The sequence below is a fragment of the Sceloporus undulatus genome, chromosome 5 (genome assembly GCF_019175285.1).
Source record: "Sceloporus undulatus isolate JIND9_A2432 ecotype Alabama chromosome 5, SceUnd_v1.1, whole genome shotgun sequence".
Lineage (NCBI taxonomy): Eukaryota > Metazoa > Chordata > Lepidosauria > Squamata > Phrynosomatidae > Sceloporus > Sceloporus undulatus.
The window spans coordinates 38248686-38267570 of record NC_056526.1 but is presented as its reverse complement, the minus strand read 5'-3'; the positions used below and the strand labels follow the sequence as shown (position 1 = coordinate 38267570).

The 18885-nt window shown below is 41.2% G+C and overlaps 1 protein-coding gene and 1 non-coding gene across 2 annotated transcripts; one reads left to right on the top strand and one right to left on the bottom strand.

The window, feature by feature from the left end:
• Positions 1 to 238: 238 nt before the first annotated feature.
• On the bottom strand, positions 239 to 354 carry LOC121932352. The gene has a single exon (XR_006104326.1). It is a non-coding gene; the product is annotated as a U5 spliceosomal RNA (small nuclear RNA).
• A 3059-nt stretch (positions 355 to 3413) lies between these two features.
• On the top strand, positions 3414 to 17332 carry CHADL (chondroadherin like). Its single transcript, XM_042468940.1, has 5 exons — positions 3414 to 3642; positions 9660 to 9827; positions 11692 to 13362; positions 14533 to 14699; positions 16634 to 17332. Exons 1-5 carry the CDS (start codon positions 3604 to 3606, stop codon positions 16863 to 16865), a joined length of 2277 nt encoding a protein of 758 aa, XP_042324874.1. The 5' UTR covers positions 3414 to 3603; the 3' UTR covers positions 16866 to 17332.
• The last annotated feature ends 1553 nt before the right edge of the window (positions 17333 to 18885 follow it).

Sequence of the window (18885 nt, the reverse complement as noted above, 5' to 3'; positions counted from 1 at the left end):
AAATGCTTTCTGAATAAACTTGTTACGAAAACACCTCAGAAAATGTCCTTCCTTAGTGCCCCTGTGAAGTCAGAGAGGACTCAAAGGGACACACAACAACAAGCAAAACAGCCCGCATCAATTGCCTGAATAAAGAGTAGGCAACTCCTGGCTGGGGCCGCCATTTTGTGTCCCTGAGGCGAATATACTTTTCGCTTCTGAGTTAAACTTGGTTCTATTTTTTCCACCAGAGAAAGGTAGCTCTGCCGAAGCAGAGCCTCAAAAAATTGGTTACAAACTCATAAATGTTCCTCTCCACGGAAATCTTTAGTAAAAGGCGAAAGATTTATACGATCTGAAGAGAAACCAGAGTATGCCAGACTCGCTTCAGGCGCAGCCACCCGGCCTCTGGTGACTGCTACCCAGGTCATGGTGAGTAAAACAAAGTGGCTAAAATTAATGTAAACCCCTAATTCCACCTTCGTTAGCGGTGTCTGGGAACCGAATTTACTACTAATATTATCTTCGGCCATGTTTATAAACGCTAAATATATATCGAGGCGTATGCAAATTGACGCAATGAATCATGGGTATGCAAATGAAGCCGCTCTGAGTGACAGGCATGCAAATAAAGCCGCTCTGCAGCTGACGTCACACCCGCTGACTCCCCAAGTCTGTTCTCGAATGAGGAGGACGTTCAGTTCCCTGACGATGGCATGCCGAGTAGCCACGCGCATGCGCTAACCTCTTTACGGAAGGGAGGGGGAAATCAACCCAGAGGATGACGTCAGAGGCTCACTTTAAGCCTTGAGCCAAAGGCTGCAACTGCACTGCAGGAATGATCCAATGCTATGGGATTCTGGGAATGCTATGGAATTCTGGGAAATGACCCAGCATTTGAATTCTATCCAATATTATGGAATTCTGGGAATGCTATGGAATTCTGGAAATTCTGGGAAATGATCCAGCATTGGAATTCTATCCAATACTATGGAATTCTGGGAAATTATCCAATGCTATGAAATTCTGGGAATGGTAGTTTGTTGTAGCACCAGAACATATGCTTTGCATATGTAAGTGCATTGAGGCTGTATGTATGATATTGTAATTTGAAGGTATAATTTTAATTTTGCTGTTTGTTTTATGTCACAACTATTACCATGACATTCAGTGATATGCAGGAACTATGATTAATGCGTAAGAGTAGTACAAAAACCATTGCTAAAGATTCTGTATGGCATGGTAATGGAGGAGGTAAATAGGGGAGTGACACCATGAGTTAACGCACCAGGTGACGCCAACCCTAGTGACACCACTGCAAGGTTGTGGACCTGTGGTGGTGTTTGGGGTGTGTGATGGCTGCTTCTCTCCCGCAAGGTATTTCATAGCAGCCCCAGAGGTACCCCTCTCCCAGTCAGTGGCAGGTAGGAGTTTGCTGTTGCTCATCTGGGGGCAAAGGCATTGCACAAAGAGGCAGGGAACAGCTCTTGCATATTTTTAGATGTACTTATACAAATTACTCTTCAGATTCAACATGTTCTTCTGCCTCTGTTTTTGCAATACGAGTAAACACAGTGGAGGATAAGATAGGTGAGGGAGTAATATAAATGCAGGATGATCTTTTAAGACAGAATGGGGAACTTTGGCAGGTTACATACCACTGAGAAGCGGCGCTCTCCTGCCGCCGCCGCTTGCAGCATCTGGGAGCTGCAGCTGCCACACCGCGCATCTCCCGGATGCTCTGAGGAAGCGGAGGACGCTTCCTTCCGGGGCTGGAGAAAAGGCTCACTATCAATACGTCACAACTGTGCAGCCTCATGTGGAGGCGGCGTGGTCGTGACATAATTATGGTGGCGGGCGTGTGGAACGGCCGCCGCCATTTTGTGCGCACAGAGCGCGTACTAGGGTTAGGGGGGTGCGGAAGCACTGCCCCTTCCTAACCCTAGTACGCGCTCGTTGCATACTTTCTGGCAGTCTGTAACCCGCCATTGATTCTCCAGATGCTTTGGACTACACCTCCAACAATCCTCTTAGTATTGGCCATCCTGGTTTGGACTCATGGGAGTTGAAGTTAAAATATTTGGATTACCAAAGTTCCTGCATTCCTGTCAGGGCTTCATGTAGGTATGCTTCTCTCTGCATGCGCCTGCATGTGCCAATTAATTAGATGCAGAGCAAGGACTTCTCTGTCTTCGTAAATAAGACATTGTGTAAATACAGGTTGGCACATTTGGCAAACTGAAGGAAGTAACACATGCTACAGTTCTACTATATAATACATGTTGTTTTCTTATGCTGAAGACCCACATTTTCCTCACATCAACACTATAGACAGAGACTCTAGTGTTAATACAAGGATCAACAGCTCTTGACACATGTTTCCCATACCATCTGCAGCAATAGCAAGCCACACAAATAGCCATAGTGTGTAAGAGAGCGAGTCCTTCATTCCCTTATATTTCACAGTAAATTTTCTAAAGCAAAAAGCATTAAATGCACAAATTTTGTTGAATGAAGGGTTTTTGAGATTGTTCTGAAATTAGGCACACTTCTACTTTCTGTGATTCAAACCAAAGTTATCCCAGAACTAAGGGTATTTTCAACAGAAAAAGAGTCTCTTCATCATATGGCAAACAAACTATTTTGTGATCTTTTTTTCTTCATTCTACAGAAGAAGAAGAGTTTCTTCAGTCTAGTGGAAAATTCCAGCCTTATAACACACCATTCCTTTCCCAGGCAGAACCTGTGAGAGAAATAATATGCTAAAGAACCAACTATTTGACGCACATGGAATTATGTTAATATTTTGAAATAAATTAAGGGGTTGTCAAATCTAGAGCTGTTTTGATGAGAAGCAAGCAAGGTCTTGAGCACAGAATGCCACTCATAAAAAGAATCATAGGAAACACACAGTAACACCCCCTCCCAAAAAAGCCCCATCTCTTTGTAGTATTTAGGCCATTTCTCTCTTTTCTATTCTTGAGTCTACATCCTCAAGGCAGAATTTGCTCTTGCCGCTCTAGTCAGAGGGAGGCCAGTGCTTCCAGGACAGATTGCACTCTTGCCATTCACCTGGGAATGGTTCTCTTTTTAATGAGTTAAAGTATTTACATTGACCCATGGATAAGTCGATCTCGGTTTTTAGGGTCAATTTTTAAAATAAAATTTCTAGACTTATACATGAGTATATACAGTAACAATTAAGTATGTGCATTTGTGTGTGTGTACAGTATTCCTTTCTTTTACAATATCTGGTTATCCAGAAGAACAAATGGAATGGAAAAATCATCCTCTTTTTTCGTTCAATTTTTTGATGATGATGATGATGATGATGATGATGATGATGATGTAAAGTAAGGCCCAGAACATTTGATGGGCTTACAACTAAGGGTATGTGTCTAAGATTGCAGTCTAAAGTGAGTTTTGGCAGGAAGCATGAGTGTGAGTGTGTATGTGTGTTTGTAAGAAGACGGAGAGGGGGAGAAAACTACTGCTGAACAACAGTTCATTCAGCTCGCCTTTAACTGCACAGGCGCATACCAGGAACATCCACAAGGTTTCTATTAGCTATTAGGTGAAGGGCTTTCATGCTAATATTTTCTTCATTCCTCCAAGCTGTACTTTATGTCTGCAACCATCATCTTCATGGGAGAAAGCAAGCGGGTAAGTTATGGGGTAAAAGAATGGGGCAAAACAACTAACCTGTTCAGAGATGAGGTTTTCAATTGTATTTTAGGATTTCTTAAACATCATTTGCTGGGAAAACTTTCTGGTTGAAGCAGTCAAGATTCTGAATCTCAAATCTGTGTTTCCCCACATCACACACACATGGAAACTAGGTAGCTGTGCAGTCTTTACATTGTCTGGAGCACAATTTAAGCACAAAAATAAAGCAGATTTAAATCAGTTGCTAGGCCTCATGTCAGCCTAGAAGTATGAGAGATTAGTTAGAAGTGTAAGATATAAGGTAGCATCTTACAAGGTGTGTGCGTGTGTCTTTATCTTTAAGGCTTTCAACATCAACATTTTGAAGACTTTTGTATTTGGGGAACACACCGCAGACAATGTAGCCTCAATAAAATTGCAACTAATTTGGAATCATCTGTAATAAACATCACAATTAAAAACTAAACTAAACCAAACATATGAGGAAACTGCCTTCCTTCTTGTAACCGTGTTCCAACTTTCAGTACAGATTCATCTTTCAAGACATACACCATTACTATCTTTACACTCCCCAGAATTATTTCAATCACTTTTACACACTTACATGTGAGGAATGTATGCTTGATACAGATTTGGCTGAAAATAAGTGAAGCTCAGTATTTTACACTTCCACTTAGTAAGACTATTTATTAGTAGATTTCCTTAAAATGTTATATTTTCCAAGCTGATATTATTAATTATTCTGTGGCCTTGAAGCATGTTTTGATTTTTGTAGTAGTTGTTGTTGTTATGTGCCTTCAAGTCATTTCCAACTTATGGCGACCCTAAGACACAGGGTTTTCCTGCCAGGTTTCTTTAGGGGGGGTTGCCATTGTCATCCTCTGAGGCTGAGAGAGTGTGACTTGCCCAAGTAGGTGTTTATACCTGTGTTGTTGTGTGCCTACAAGTCGTTCCCGAATTATGGCGGCCCTAAGACAAACCTATCACAAGGTTTTCTTGGCAAGACTTAGCACCAAGATTGCCGCACTACACTCTTATAGTTACACCCCAGAATGCAACATTAGGAGTGGGTTTCAATGGCCGAGCTGGGATTTGAACCCTGGTCTCCAGGGTCCTGTGCTCAAACCACTACACCATGCTGGCTCTCTTGTTGTTGTTTTTCTAGTTTTTAATTATAATATAACAGCAGTGATGAAGATGGCACAATATTGTATGTGATTGTGGACCAGGGAGAGTGAAACCTCAGTCCTGGTAATGCAGGAAAGTTAAAAGGTACAGAAAATAACTAGGACACAGCCATAGGTCACAGGGCTGGACCAAGGCATTTTGCTGTCTGAGACAGAGCAACAAAACCTCCCACCAAAGTCAAGATACATACATAATACTCAAATATGTTGGCACCTTAGGCAAAAAAGCATTGCTTTCCCTGTTGTATGATTAACATGATATCCACAGTGCATAATTATAGCACTGTGATTCCACTCTCATTGCCAAAGAGTCCATTTTATGGAATCCAGGGATTTGTAGTTTGGTACAGCACTAGAGCTCTCTGGCAGAAAGTTAAAGTGCTGCAGTTGAGGGGAGGCTATTAGGGACTTTGTTGTTGGGTGCCTTCAAGTAATTTCTGACCTATGACAACCCTAAGGTGAGCCTATCACAGAGTTTTCTTGACACAAATTGTTCAGAGGGAGTTTGCCCTTGCCTTCCTCTGAGGCTGAGAGAGTATGACTTGCTCAAGGTCACCCGGTGGTTTTCCACAGCTAAAGAGGGAATTGAACCCTGGTCTTACACTGCAACTGATAGACTACACATCCCAGGATTTGCAGATGATGGAACCACAGAAATTAAAGTGGTATTAAACTGATATAATTGTGCAGTGTGGATACACCTGTTGTTATTACAACAATTTACAAATAGCTAGCAATCTGTTGCCCTTTCATGACGCCAAATCCAGTCAAATAATCTGGCTAAGAAAATGCTTCTGTCTGCTTGTGGTAAGGCAAGCCTTGGGACTGCAGACTGGAGAGATGCAGAGACAAAGGAGGTAATGTGAAAAAAAGAGAAAGGAAAGCAAGTAAATGAACAGGTTTTGTGGCTTTATATAAAAGATCCTAAGTATCAGTGGGCATGAAGTGTGATGCTGTATAAATATATTATACCACTGAGTTTAAAATCTTGTGTGTATGTGCGTGTACCAAAATATGTATACTTCCAAGTCTGTAGAATTTTATTTTTCCCTTTGAATTTTCTCTATATTTTCTGTTGCCCTGAGATTTTGGCAGTCTTTCTGCTTCGCCCCCCGTTTCACCAACCATTTCACCCTCTTTCTCCCAAGCTTCCTGCTGTCCTCTCATCTCTAGCTCTGGGGTCTGCGAATGTACATTAGATCCCTATTTAAGAATGGTAGACTTCACAGCCTACATCCTCTGATTTTAATTAATGTTCATTCATAAGAAATGCAATTTCCATCATGTCAAGGTGTGTTTGTGTGTAATGGGATGGGGCAAAGAGAGAGGTTGCAGGGGAAGAAAACATCCGGCAGGGAGAGTGGTGCACAGAGACAGAGAGAGATTGTATTTTTAAGAAAATTGGAATGTATTTTAAGATCATCTTTTGTGAAAATGTCGCCAAAGCAGCGCCAGAGGTATCACTTGTCTGTGATGAGACCCTTGTTTTGTGGAAGTACAGCATTTTTAATGGAGAAAAACAAAATCCTTAAAGGTCAGACATTCTCAAAACCATGGGCACAGAATGCAGATTGCTATTTGCTTGTTCTAATGAGTCTTACTTTATAAGATGATCGCAAGGTGAACTACACGGGATAACATTTTATTTTATTTCTTTTGCTTTAAAGCAAAGGTTTTGTGCCTTCAGCATGCAGTCCTAGCACAAAGGTTAATTTGTTTAACTGTTATTATAGAGGTACAGTAGGAGAATATGCTACCTGTTCACCTCCTGTTTTCTAATGCAAACATTTAATTGCTGTACCCATTCAGTACTGAATTGCCTGAATTGGTGTGTTCATGATGACTAACTTCTGTAACAAAAGAGGACTGGAGCTTTGAGACTGTTCAAGGCAACAGGCCACAGCTTAGTCACAGAACATCTCCATTCTTCTACTATAATTGATTCAACCCCCTTCTTTCATTCTGTTTCAAAAACTATATTCCCCAACTCATGCTTGCCAAGGTAACATGATTACAGGGGGAAAGGAAGACCTACAAGGCAGAATCAGTCCAGAATCTTGCGATACCCTAAATAGGTTAATTTAGCATGAGCTTTTCCATAGACAGAAGCTAATTTAATATAATACATGGAGTGCCACAATTGGCGGATCATTGCACACATGCTTGTGTGATTGAATGAGAAGAGGATGTAGTCTGTCTGATGAGAAGGAATACAAATATAAAAACTGTGACCATTTATAATTATCTGTTATTGTGTGCCTTCAAGTCATTTTTGACTTATGGCTACCCTAAGGCAAATTTGTTATGGAGTTTTCTTGGGATAATTTGTTCAAAAGGGGTTTGTGTTGCCTTCCTTTGAGGCTGAGAGAGTGTGGCTTATCCAAGGTTACCTAGTGGGTTTCTATGGCCAAGCAGCAATTTGAACCCTGGTCTCTCAGTGTCCTCATCCAACAATCAAACTGCTACAGCATACTGGGTTTTGATAATTATCTAAACAGTGATAATTACAAACAATAGTTAGCCCAGACAACCTGCCATAAATGGGCTGGTTATATGTGTATGCATATAGCACATATGGTATATATAGCAGGGGTTTGTGCATCTCATCATCCTCTGATTTGATACACACCATTATGTATCATCAAAGCCCTACTGCATTTTAATAGTTCCTTTGCAAAAGAAGGAATGAACATAAATATGATATTAGAAATGGCAATATACAAAAAACAAAGGGGCACACTTCATTCTCCCAGGACATCTTGGTCCTTGAACAAAATAATTTATAGGACAGGTTCCAACAAAAACAGTGGAGCAGGAATCAAGAGTTCCCGCTCCATCTCCTGCAGGTCAAATATAAATACAGGGCTTCTATCCCACTTAGGCCACCTCACATCTGCATATATATCTTTTGTTCTTGTTGCAGAGGTTGATATTCTCTTCTGTCCTTTGCAATGACCAAAGCAATGACCCCCTCCAAACACATGGTTTTGCTGTAAACATTATCCCAAATAGCCTTTCTTTGACTGGTAGAAAATGAGCAAAGGTCAGAAATCCAAAACACACTGCAGAAATAATCCGGTTTGAGACCACTTTAACTGCCCTGGCTCAATGCTAGGGAATTCTAGGAACTGGAGTTTAGTGAGACATTTAGCCTTCTCTGTCAGAGAGCTCTGATGCTACAATAATCTCCAATTCTCAGGATTTGTGAACACTGAGCCAGGGCAGTTAAAGTGGTCTCAAACTGGATTATTCTGCAGGTGTTTTGGACCAGAGAAACATCTGGCTATGTCCCTAGAGGCAGGCACAGAATTATTACATAACCCATCGAGAACTATGGAGGATCCCAGTGGATCTTGATGGACAATGCCATCAATCTTCATCTTCTCTGACCCACCCCGCCACTCTCCGCCCATCACAGAATAACTGTTCAGATGGGGTATCATAGCAAAAAGGTGAGTCCTGGGAGTAGTGAGCAGGGAACTATACTGGAATTCTGCCTGCAGAATTCTTATGCTTTGCTGGGCAATGTAAAATATCAGCTATCTATACCACCACCCCACTACTGTTTGTCAGTTGCCATTGTTTAGGCAATTGCCCCTGTTTTGGACTAATTGTAACTCTGATTATATGATAATAATGCCAAATGCACAAGAATTTCCCAGGATGTTCAGCTATATCTCTTGAGATGTGAATAGGTTAATGGCTACCCATGTGTTAAATCCACTTTATGCTCGTATATGCCTTTTTTTGTTCACTGCAGAAGTTGATATTCTCCTTCCACCCTCTACGTGTTAATGTATAGAGTGCATGAAAATGTTCAGATGTAACATTTTGGAAATGGTTATTCACTTTGCAGAAGCCTGGAATTGGCTGCAGCTGGGACTCAAACCAGCAGGTGATGTCCAAGATCACAGTGTGTGCCAGAAGCATGTAGCAAGATGTAAATATACTGTGTCATCTTTGCAAGTGGGAAAGTATTTCAAGATGCACAGGAAAATGTACAAGAAGGGGTTGAGCTAGATTGCCACATGGCAAATGTGTATACAAGCTCAGATGTCCGTTTGTACAGTTTGTGGGTTTTGTAGTTGGTGGATGGTGTTGATTGTTCTCGCGTGTGTCTTTGGCAACAAATAAACAAAGTGCCTCTATGGAGATAAGCCAGGTGTCGGTTTGCTTTTCTTCTAGCAGCTGTTTTCCTGGCATGCTCCGGCAGCTAACAGTTGTTTAACTTCAACACAAGGCTTCCAAGTTTACTCTGCGCGCTCACATTTGCATCAACACTACGGTGACCAAAGCCCATGCCAAGACTCACAGCTTTGCTGTGAAAGCACCATTAAACAGTCATTTAATGACTAGTGGAGAACTTGCAGGAGGTGTGTGTGAGTCAGAGAATAATGTGACTAGGTGTACATAGTCAGATGCAGAATGATTACATCATCCACTGAAATCTCTGGAGGACTCAGTGGATCTCTATGGAAGTTGCCATAGCCAGGTGTTTCTCCCCCTCCCTTCACCAGTCATGAAATGGCAGTTCTGTGGAGTTATGAAAGCAAAGCCATGTGTCTTGGAAGTGGTGAATGGAGAGCCGTACTGGAGCTCCACCTGTGGAAGTCTTAAGTTATGCAGAACAGTGTAGGATTTCAGCAGTAGTGTCCCACCAAGAAAGGACAGTGATCCAGGTGGAACAGCTGGAATGACCTGGCTGTTGTTCTCCAGCAGCCACTGCCTGAGCTGGCCACCTCAGTCTGCCTAATAAAAGGGTTGGCCATGAGCCCTAGAAATGTCAATATTGACCGATCCTTTTCACCTTTTGTCTTCTCCCCTCAGCTGCTTCACAATATGAGGGCTTCTGCCACCCTCCTCCTGATATCAACGCTGCTTATTGGAAAGCTGGTTGCTGAACGCTGCCCACAAATCTGCATCTGTGATCGCATCAAGTATCAAGTCATGTGCTTAAACAAGAACCTCACGGAGGTGCCAGTTAGCATCCCTCAGGTCAGTCTGTAGGAAGTGGTGAGGCATAGGTGACATGAGGGTAGTAAGTACTCATGAGGTTGTTTTCCCTGTTTCTACTCCAAATGTCATCGTGCAACACTCGTTGCTCCTTTGGGTTTCAGTTGCTATTACAAATCTTGGAAATCGCTGCAACATTCCCAACATAAGGAAGGGAAACATCTGGCCTTCCATGTAGTTTTAGATTTTGATGCCTATCATTCCCTCACCATCAGTTACGCTGGCTAGGGCTGATGGTCTAACAATATGTATGTTGCCCATTGCTTATCTAGGAGAGCCAAAAAAGCCAGGACAGACCTTCAGTCCTGAATAAAAACAGGGTCTGCCTTCTAATTATTTCTCTTATGAACAATATCAGTAAATTTGTTAATTTCCACAGTTTCTTAAGGTTTTAATCATATGCCCTTTCATGGGTGGAATTATTTGAGCTGCCTAGTTTCTGGCAAAAACAACACATTCAAAATAAAATCCCTTGTATGCATTTGATATCTAAATTATAAAGTAAGGCAGCAATACAGTAACATTTGTGTCTGTGATCTGACCTATTTATATACAATACCTGCATTCAGTACCCATGAATCACATGGACAAGATCACCCTGGTTTTTCATTGCAGACTACCAACCCTTTTAACTAGTCTGACCAGGAGCTTTTGTTCAATCTTTGGCTGGATCAATTAAACCTAAGTTCATACTGGCCCTACTAAAATTAAAGCAGACCCTAAACAAGTTTTAATATTCACTTCCAAAATACACAAAACAGTTATGGCCCTTTGTAGGGCTAGTCAAAATGCACAATATCCACACTGCAAGATTTAGAAGCTCCATTGGCAAAGGTGGTAAGAATCATACAGGAGAAAAAAATATGACAGTGTTAGTCACAGTGAGCAGAAATGGTATGGAGGGATGACAACAACAACAACAACTTCTTACCTGCCTCACCCCATGAATCGAGGTGGGGAACAAATCAACAATTAACAACATCAATTAACAACATTAATTAAAACATGCAATAGTTTAAAAGGATTAATAGTTTGAAAGGATAATTCACAGGTTATATATCTGAGAAAATACTAATGAAAACTTATTTTTAAAATTCATCTAAAAATAATTACAATCCCATACTTACTTGCTGAAGTTTTAATTAGTTGCTTTGTTTTATGTCTGTCTCTGTGTGCACACATGCATGCACCTCCCAGTCACCTGTTGACTTGTGCTGATCCCATGAATTTGCTACAGCAAGGAGTTTTCAGAGGTGGTTATGCCAGTTCCTTCCACTGAAATGTACCCTACAGAACCTGGTATTTATTGGTGGTCTCCCATACAAGTACTAACCAGGTCTGACACTGCTTAGCTTCCAAGTTCAGACAGATCTGGTGTCTTCAGGGCACTTAGGCCTTTTATAGTGACTAATTTAAGCCCCACTGATTTTAGTAGGTCTGCCCTACGTATTACTAAATCTGGAACAAATCTAATATTGCCGAGAATTTATCCAGTTTTTTTATATCAAAATAATCTTGTAATGTTACCTTGTAATGTTAATTCCTTTTTAGGAGCTCCATGGATCTATAAATGTTATGCTTTCCCTCCCTCAAGAAGTCTCCTAATTTTTTCTCTCCCCCTGGGAATAAATTTGATTTTTAAAATGCTTTTTATTTTATGCTATAAATTCAAAAGGTGAGAGTTACAGAGTGTTGATTCCTGTATCAATTCCAAATACTTTAAAGAGCATTAATATTTTATTGCCTAACACACTGGGGAACTACTAGAGGCAACATTTTTGTCATTAACAGTGAGCAGGACAATTAACTGGGGATAGAACTTAATTTTTATCTGTGTAATTTGCAGGTAACTCAAAGATTTGACCTTCGGGGTAATGAAATCAAAGTCATCCCTGCAGGAACTTTCCTCCCTATCCCATATCTCACCCATTTAAACCTTCAGAGATGCAAGGTGGAAAGAATTGAAGAAGGAGCATTCAGAGGGTTAGGACGGCTGGTTTACCTCAACCTGGCATCCAACAATATAGCCTTCATCTATCAGGAGTCCTTTGATGGTCTTTCTTCTCTCCGGCAACTTATGCTAGAAAATAATCGCATTGAAGAAATAATGCCTGGAGCATTTGGACAACTGGGCTTCCTCAGCTTTTTGAATTTGGCCAGGAATTCCCTGGTGTATCTACCAGATATGGTCTTTCAGGGTCTCCAGTTGACCAAGTGGATCAATTTGTCCCATAATTCACTCAATGTGCTTGCTAATGAAGCCTTTGGTGGACTACCAACTCTCAGGAGGTTGAGCCTAAATCACAATGAGCTGCAGTTCCTTCCCACTGATGCACTGTCTAGGCTGTCAGGCACAAACAGACTGGACTTAGGACACAATCCCATTGCCTATATTGGTGAGGAGGCAATTGAGATGGCTTCCCTGAAACAACTCTTCCTGGACAACATGGCCCTTCAGGATGTCTCACACAGAGCTTTCATCAAGAGTCCCCTGCTGCAAACCCTTGACTTGCACAACAACCAGCTCCTTGTGCTACAGCCATTGACAGAAATGACTCATCTGAAAAAGATCAACTTAACAGGGAACCCGGTGCTTTGCACTTGTTACATGCGCCCCTTCAAAGAGTGGGCTGCCAAAAAAAGAATACATGCTGATGTGGTGTGTGCTGGCCCAGTTATCTTTAGGGAAGAACAGCTGGAATCCTTGAGGCCAACAGATATGAAGTGTAAGGACCACGCCTTGGAAGAGAAGTTGCTTCCTAGCATGGCCACAGTCACCAGAGGCCCAGAGGACGGTGCTGTAAAGTGTCCAGAAGGGTGTTCCTGTTCCCCTGATTACCAGCATGTGAACTGTGACCACAGAAACCTCCAGAGCATTCCCAAAGGATTTCCTAGCAATACCCAACTCCTGGACTTGCGCCACAATGATTTCCATTCCATACCCAAAGACTCCTTCCCTGGCTTGAAAAACCTAACTTCACTTCATCTGCAGAACTGCAGGATCTCCACACTGCAACCTGGCGCTTTCCAGGATCTGAAAAGTCTTGTCTATCTTTACCTGTCTAACAATGACATCTCCTCTTTAAATGCTGCTGTTTTCAAAGGAACTGCCCAACTTGCTTACCTCTACCTGGATCACAATGGATTCACCCACATGCCTCAGGGTGCCTTTGGCTTCTTACCCAACCTCTTTGCCCTTCACCTGGAACACAACTCCATCAGTCGCATGGCAGACAATGCTTTGTCTGGGATGGAAAAGCTCCACTGGCTTTTTCTAACAGGGAATCGCATCACTCAGGTGTCTCCCAGGGCTCTAGGTCAAGCCAAGATGCTGGAAAAGCTGCACTTAGATGACAATTCTTTGCAAGAAGTGCCCACCAGGTCCCTCAGAGGGCTGCCCATACTTAGTGAGCTGAAGTTGTCAAAGAATCCTATAAAGTACATTAAGGATGGTGCCTTCCTTCCAGTGGCAAGATCGCTGCAACACCTCTACCTAGATAATATGGGGCTAGAACAGGTAAGTTGTAACAAGAGCATTAGAAGCTGCAGTAAGAAATATGGCAAATCTAGGGGCATTGGAGATGGTTTTGCCATATTTCTGCCCCCCCCCCCCCAATTTTAAGCCCCAAACAGGCCTTTTTCTAGAACAGAAAGTGAGCAGGAAGTTAATGTTGGTAAAAAGGATACTCCTCAGAAATGCCCCCCATACCTCCATTTTTAAAAAACCTTTTCCAAAGATTGTAGTGAGAAGTGTGATCCTTGAAGGTCTCCTGAGAGGCTAATGTGGCCTCTTCTAGAGTTGCCCTTTTCTGCCCTTGATATACCCATTTGATAACTTCTTTAATATGGCTTGCATTGAGAACATTATCATGCTACACTGATTACTATAGCGCTATATTCCACTTTAACTGGATGGCAGCATTCTATGGAATTCCAGGATTTGTAGTTTAGTGAGACCCAAGAGCTCTCTGTCTGAGAAGTCTAAATGCTCCTCCCTAACTTGCAAATCCACAGGATGTTGCCATGGCATTTAAAGAGGAATACAATAGTATAACAGTGTAGTGTGATAAGCATCTTGGAGTAGCTGCACAATGTTTACATAAAATCCCAGCATTATTACTGTTTTGCTTTTGATCAGACAACATAAGTAAATGGTTTTCAGTGGGACTGGGATATGATGCAATGCCAACCCCCTTTTGCTCAGGAAAATGCATACTGTATAGCTAAACACTGCTAAACCTAGTGCTGATCACCAGCTGTCATAAACTAAATGTGGTCAAGTCTGGTAAAATAATTCAGATTTTTTTTCTACTCTGAAAATGAAGTTTGGTAAACATGTAAAAGTATCTTCAATCTGAATGGTCTGGAGAAGGACTGGGCACCTTGGATGTCTGGATAAATAAAAGAGCTGCTTAGGTAGGAGTGTTGATCTTAATGGGACACTCAGTGGATCAATATGAGTTTCAGTTTTGTATAATGGCTTGAAATAGTAAGGATCAGGACTTGGGAAAGCTACTTTTTAAAGGCTACAACAGTCAGAAGCCACCAGACATGTGGCTAGGGGATAGTGGGAGTTGCAGTCCAAAAAAAAAACCCCCCACAACAAATTTTCCAAGCTCTGATAAGGATAGTAATGCATTGTTGTTGTCCGTTAATTTTTCACATCAAACCTTTTCTGTATTTGCAGATTTCCTCTAGTGCCTTCGCAGGCTTGGGTCCAAGGATAAAAAGCTTGTACCTGGAAAAGAACAAAATGTATGCAGTGCCTGATTTCAGTGGCTTTACAGCTCTGGAGGTCATCAACCTGAATGACATCCCTTTTCATTGTGACTGTCAACTTCTTCCACTACGCAAGTGAGCCACTGGTCTTCACTACGGGAAAAGAGCTGTGAGGGGAAGAGGAACCCTTATCTCCCTACCCTTATTTGGCCACTGTGATATATTAGTTAGAACAGGAGTGAGGAAAATGTCACCTATATGTGGCCCACTACCCCATTTTCACAGCACCTTTCACAACCTTTGAACCTCCCTCCAAATTACATTATTTTAAATGAAAAAATGGTTGAAAGGGTATGCTTTACTTTGTTTTCCTCTCCCAACCTCTTCCAAAATGAATTTAAATATGGAGTAATGTAATCCATAGATATAGGATGTGGGACACCTGGTCTAACGAGACTATGTGTGTAAAGGATCTAGGAGTCCTAGGAGACCATAAGTTGAACATGAGTCAACAGCGTGATGCAGCAGCTAAAAAGGCCAATGTGATTCTAGGCTGCATCAATAGAAGTATAGCTCAAGGGAAATAATAGTACTATTCTGCTTTGGTCAGGCCCCACCTAGAATACAGTGTCCAGTTCTGGGCACCACAGTTGAAAAAGGATGTTGACAAGCTGTAGTGTGTCCAACTAAAATGGGGCAACTAAAATGGTGAAAGGTCTGGCAACCATGCCTTATGACGAGAGACTTAGGGACCTGGGTATGTTTATCCTGGCGAAGAGATGGTTAAGAGGTGATAGGATAGCCCTGTTAAACTATTTGAATGTCATAAAGGATGAAGTTTGCCGTTTGGGAGTACTCCTGGATCCATCTCTGCAGTTGTCATCTCAAATAGATGCGACGGCCAGGAGTGCTTGGTATCAGTTTCAGTTGATACGCCAACTGTGTCCCTACCTGGACCAAAAGGACCTTGAAGCAGTGGTACTTGCACTGGTAATCTCTCATTTAGATTTCTGTAATGCGCTCTACATGGGGCTACCCTTGTACCAAGTTTGGAAGCTTCAAAATGCGGCAGCCAGATTGCTCACCGGAACATCTAGGTTTGACCATATATAACACCAGTTTTAAAATCTCTTCATTGGCTGCCAATTAGCTTCCGGGTGCAATACAAGGCGTTGGTTATCACCTTTAAAACCCTACATGGCTCGGGCCTGAGTTACTTATAGGAACACCTCTCCCTACACAATCCGCCCCACACTCTCAGAACATCAAGGAAGTACTTATTGGAACATCATACTACTAGGTTAACAACAACTTCCCATAGGGCATTTACAGCTCCGGTTACAAAATTATGGAATAGCCTACCGGAAGAGATCCGTCTCATCAATACACTAGAGGCCTTTAAGAAGGCACTCAAAACAGATCTCTTCTGGCAGGCTTATCCATTGGACTCCATATAAAAGCTTATGATGATGTTCCACTCTCAACTATTACTATTGGCTACTGATGAACTGTTTTTTAGAAAACAGGAATGTGGTAAATTCAGTATTAGTGTTTTATCAATTGTAATTGTATTACTGTATTATTTTATTGATGTAATCCCGCCTCGATCCTGGAGAGTTAGTAAATATAAATAAAAATCATCATCATGCTAAGCAACTCTCAAGCCATCTTCTGAAATGCTGCAGTCTCCATCTAGGCTGACGTGAGAATCATGCAGCCCTCCAAATGTTGTACTGCAAGTCTCAGGAGCCCTAGCCAATAATGAGGAATGCTGGAAGGTTGCTTGGATTAACTTGCTTGGATTAAATATGCCAACCCACAGAAATTAAAGGATCCATTGATTGTGATAAGCTGACTAACTAAATTCTTCTATTTCCTTAGAAAATTGTAATGTGGGTTAAGTTAATGGACACATTATGTCCCAAGAGCTTTCCTCCCCATTCCTTCATGATTTTTTACCAATAATAGACCACCTAGAAATGTATGAAAATATGTTAGCCGATTATGAATATACAAGAGCTCATTGGGCAGATGGATTCAAATTTCTCATATCTTCCTCTGTTTCTCAGGTGGCTTGACAAGCTGAACCTGAGAGTAGGAGCCACCTGTGCCTCCCCAGCAGATGTACATGGCCAGAAAGTAAAACGCATAACTGCCTTCCAAAGTTGCCCAGGCTGGAGTACCAAGAAGGCCAAACGGACCAGCTCAAAAAAAGCCAAAGCTAAGGCTTCAAGGAGCTCTACTAAGAGGCAGCATGCAGGGAAAAGGCGAATGAGAGCAAGCAAGAAGAACAAGGCATGAAAGGAAGTAAACCAATGCTGTTGACAGGAACCTGTTTGTGATCTTCTATTAGGAAAATAAGTTGGCGAGCGAATGTATGCATGGCCTTCAAATTCACTCTGCTACAACATATTCTTCTTCTTCAAAGGGAGAAAACAGACTTAATTTAATCCAAAATAGAATGAGCATAGGATGTTAGAAGAGATGTACAAAGATTAAAATAAAATATATTCAACATCCTGCAACCTGTTGTAGTGAAATATGTGAACTGTTCAAAATAGATATGACTGCTTTCTTCTGCTTGCCAAGAGGCAAAGAAAGGGTGACTCTGGAGACTTCCACTCTCTTAAGCCTGTCTTTGTACCCATAAAGGCCTTTATTGAAAAATGGATTGACTTTTGCTTAAAACAAAACAAAACGAATGTTGCGCCTCAAAACTGCTGAATTTTGTGGCCCTTATTAAATTACCTACTATTTCTGTATCTCTACTGAAGTAATAATTGTCTTTCTTAAACAATCCCCAACATGACATCTGCATTTCTAGCAGCCAATGGATACTGGGTAATTGGCCAAGAAAGGAGCACATGGCAACCCCATGGATAAGACGCTTCCAAGACCCTTGTCCTTAACCGCTTTGCTCAGGGCTGTGGTCTCCTTAACTGAATCTATCAATCTAATAGCCTTCCTCTCTACTACCCTCTACCTTTCCTAGCATAATTGTCTTTTCTAGTAAGCCATGTCTTCTCATGATTTGGCCAAAGTACAATGGTCTCAGTTTGGTCTTCTTGGCTTCTAGGGACAGCTCAGGCCTGAACTGCTCTAGTACCCATTTATTTGATTTTCTGGCCATCCATGGTATTCTCAGTACTGTTCTCCAGCACATCTCAAATGAGTTTTCTTTCTATCCACTTTCTACACTATCCAATTCTTGCATCTATACAGGGTGATGGGGAAAACAATGCCTTGGTCTATCCTTACTTTGGTGTTCAGTCTTATATCTTTGCACTTTAAGACATTGTTTAGTACTTTCATGGCTGCCCTTCCCAGTCCTAATCTTCTGATTTGTTGACTGCACTCTCCATTCAGGTCAATGTTGGATTCAAGGTATGAGAAATCTTATGACTATTTCTATTTCATTATCTAGATTGAATTTATGTATGTGATGCTTTTTGTTATTGTTGCTCACCTAGTATGTATCGCTTTACACTTACTTACACTGAATGGCATATTTAATTTCACTACCAAAAAAGTTGAATTCAAGCACAATTCAAATGAGTTTGGGTCTCCTCTGGGAGAAAGGAAGCATATAAATGATTTTTTTTTAAAAAAAAAGTGCAGCAGTGTGAAATTTTTATTTATTTATTGTACTTTTTAAAGCGGAGGATGATATAAGAGGATGACTAGATAGCAGGACTTAATTACAGGAGCTTGGCCTTGAAGCATGAACATGCCAGTGTTCAATTATTTCTAGTTATTAAGCCAGCACAAAAGCAAAACAGCTTTTATTTAATAATGTAGTCCCAAATGGCAAATGCCTTCTGAGGATGGTACTATTGCTCATCTTCTGCACCCACTCTGTTAAATGTTTAAGGCTACTTCATATGACATAGAAGCAAGATGATTGCTGCTCTGCATATAAAATCTTGTGATTTTCTCTGCACTGAGTAAATCATTTATTGGAAGTCCCAAGTGGCTTTAGAACAAATCTTGCAACCTATCAGCAAAAGAGGAAGTTGGTTTGCACAAATCACACCATGAAGTTATCTACAGAAATTATATTCTTAAACAGAAAACACACTGCCAGTGTTAATCTATGAAGCACACCTTAAATGACAATTTAACAAAAAATAATATACTTTGTTAAATATGTGTCAAATATGAAAAATCATAAGCATTAAACCACACTTAATTTTAAAAAGTCCAAAACAATAAACAAACAAACCAAAAAACCACAGCACATGGCAGCCATCTTTTTCCCTACATGTAAATGTGCATAGAATTCTTGCAGTGTACAATACCTGCTTTTTAAAAAGTAATTTAT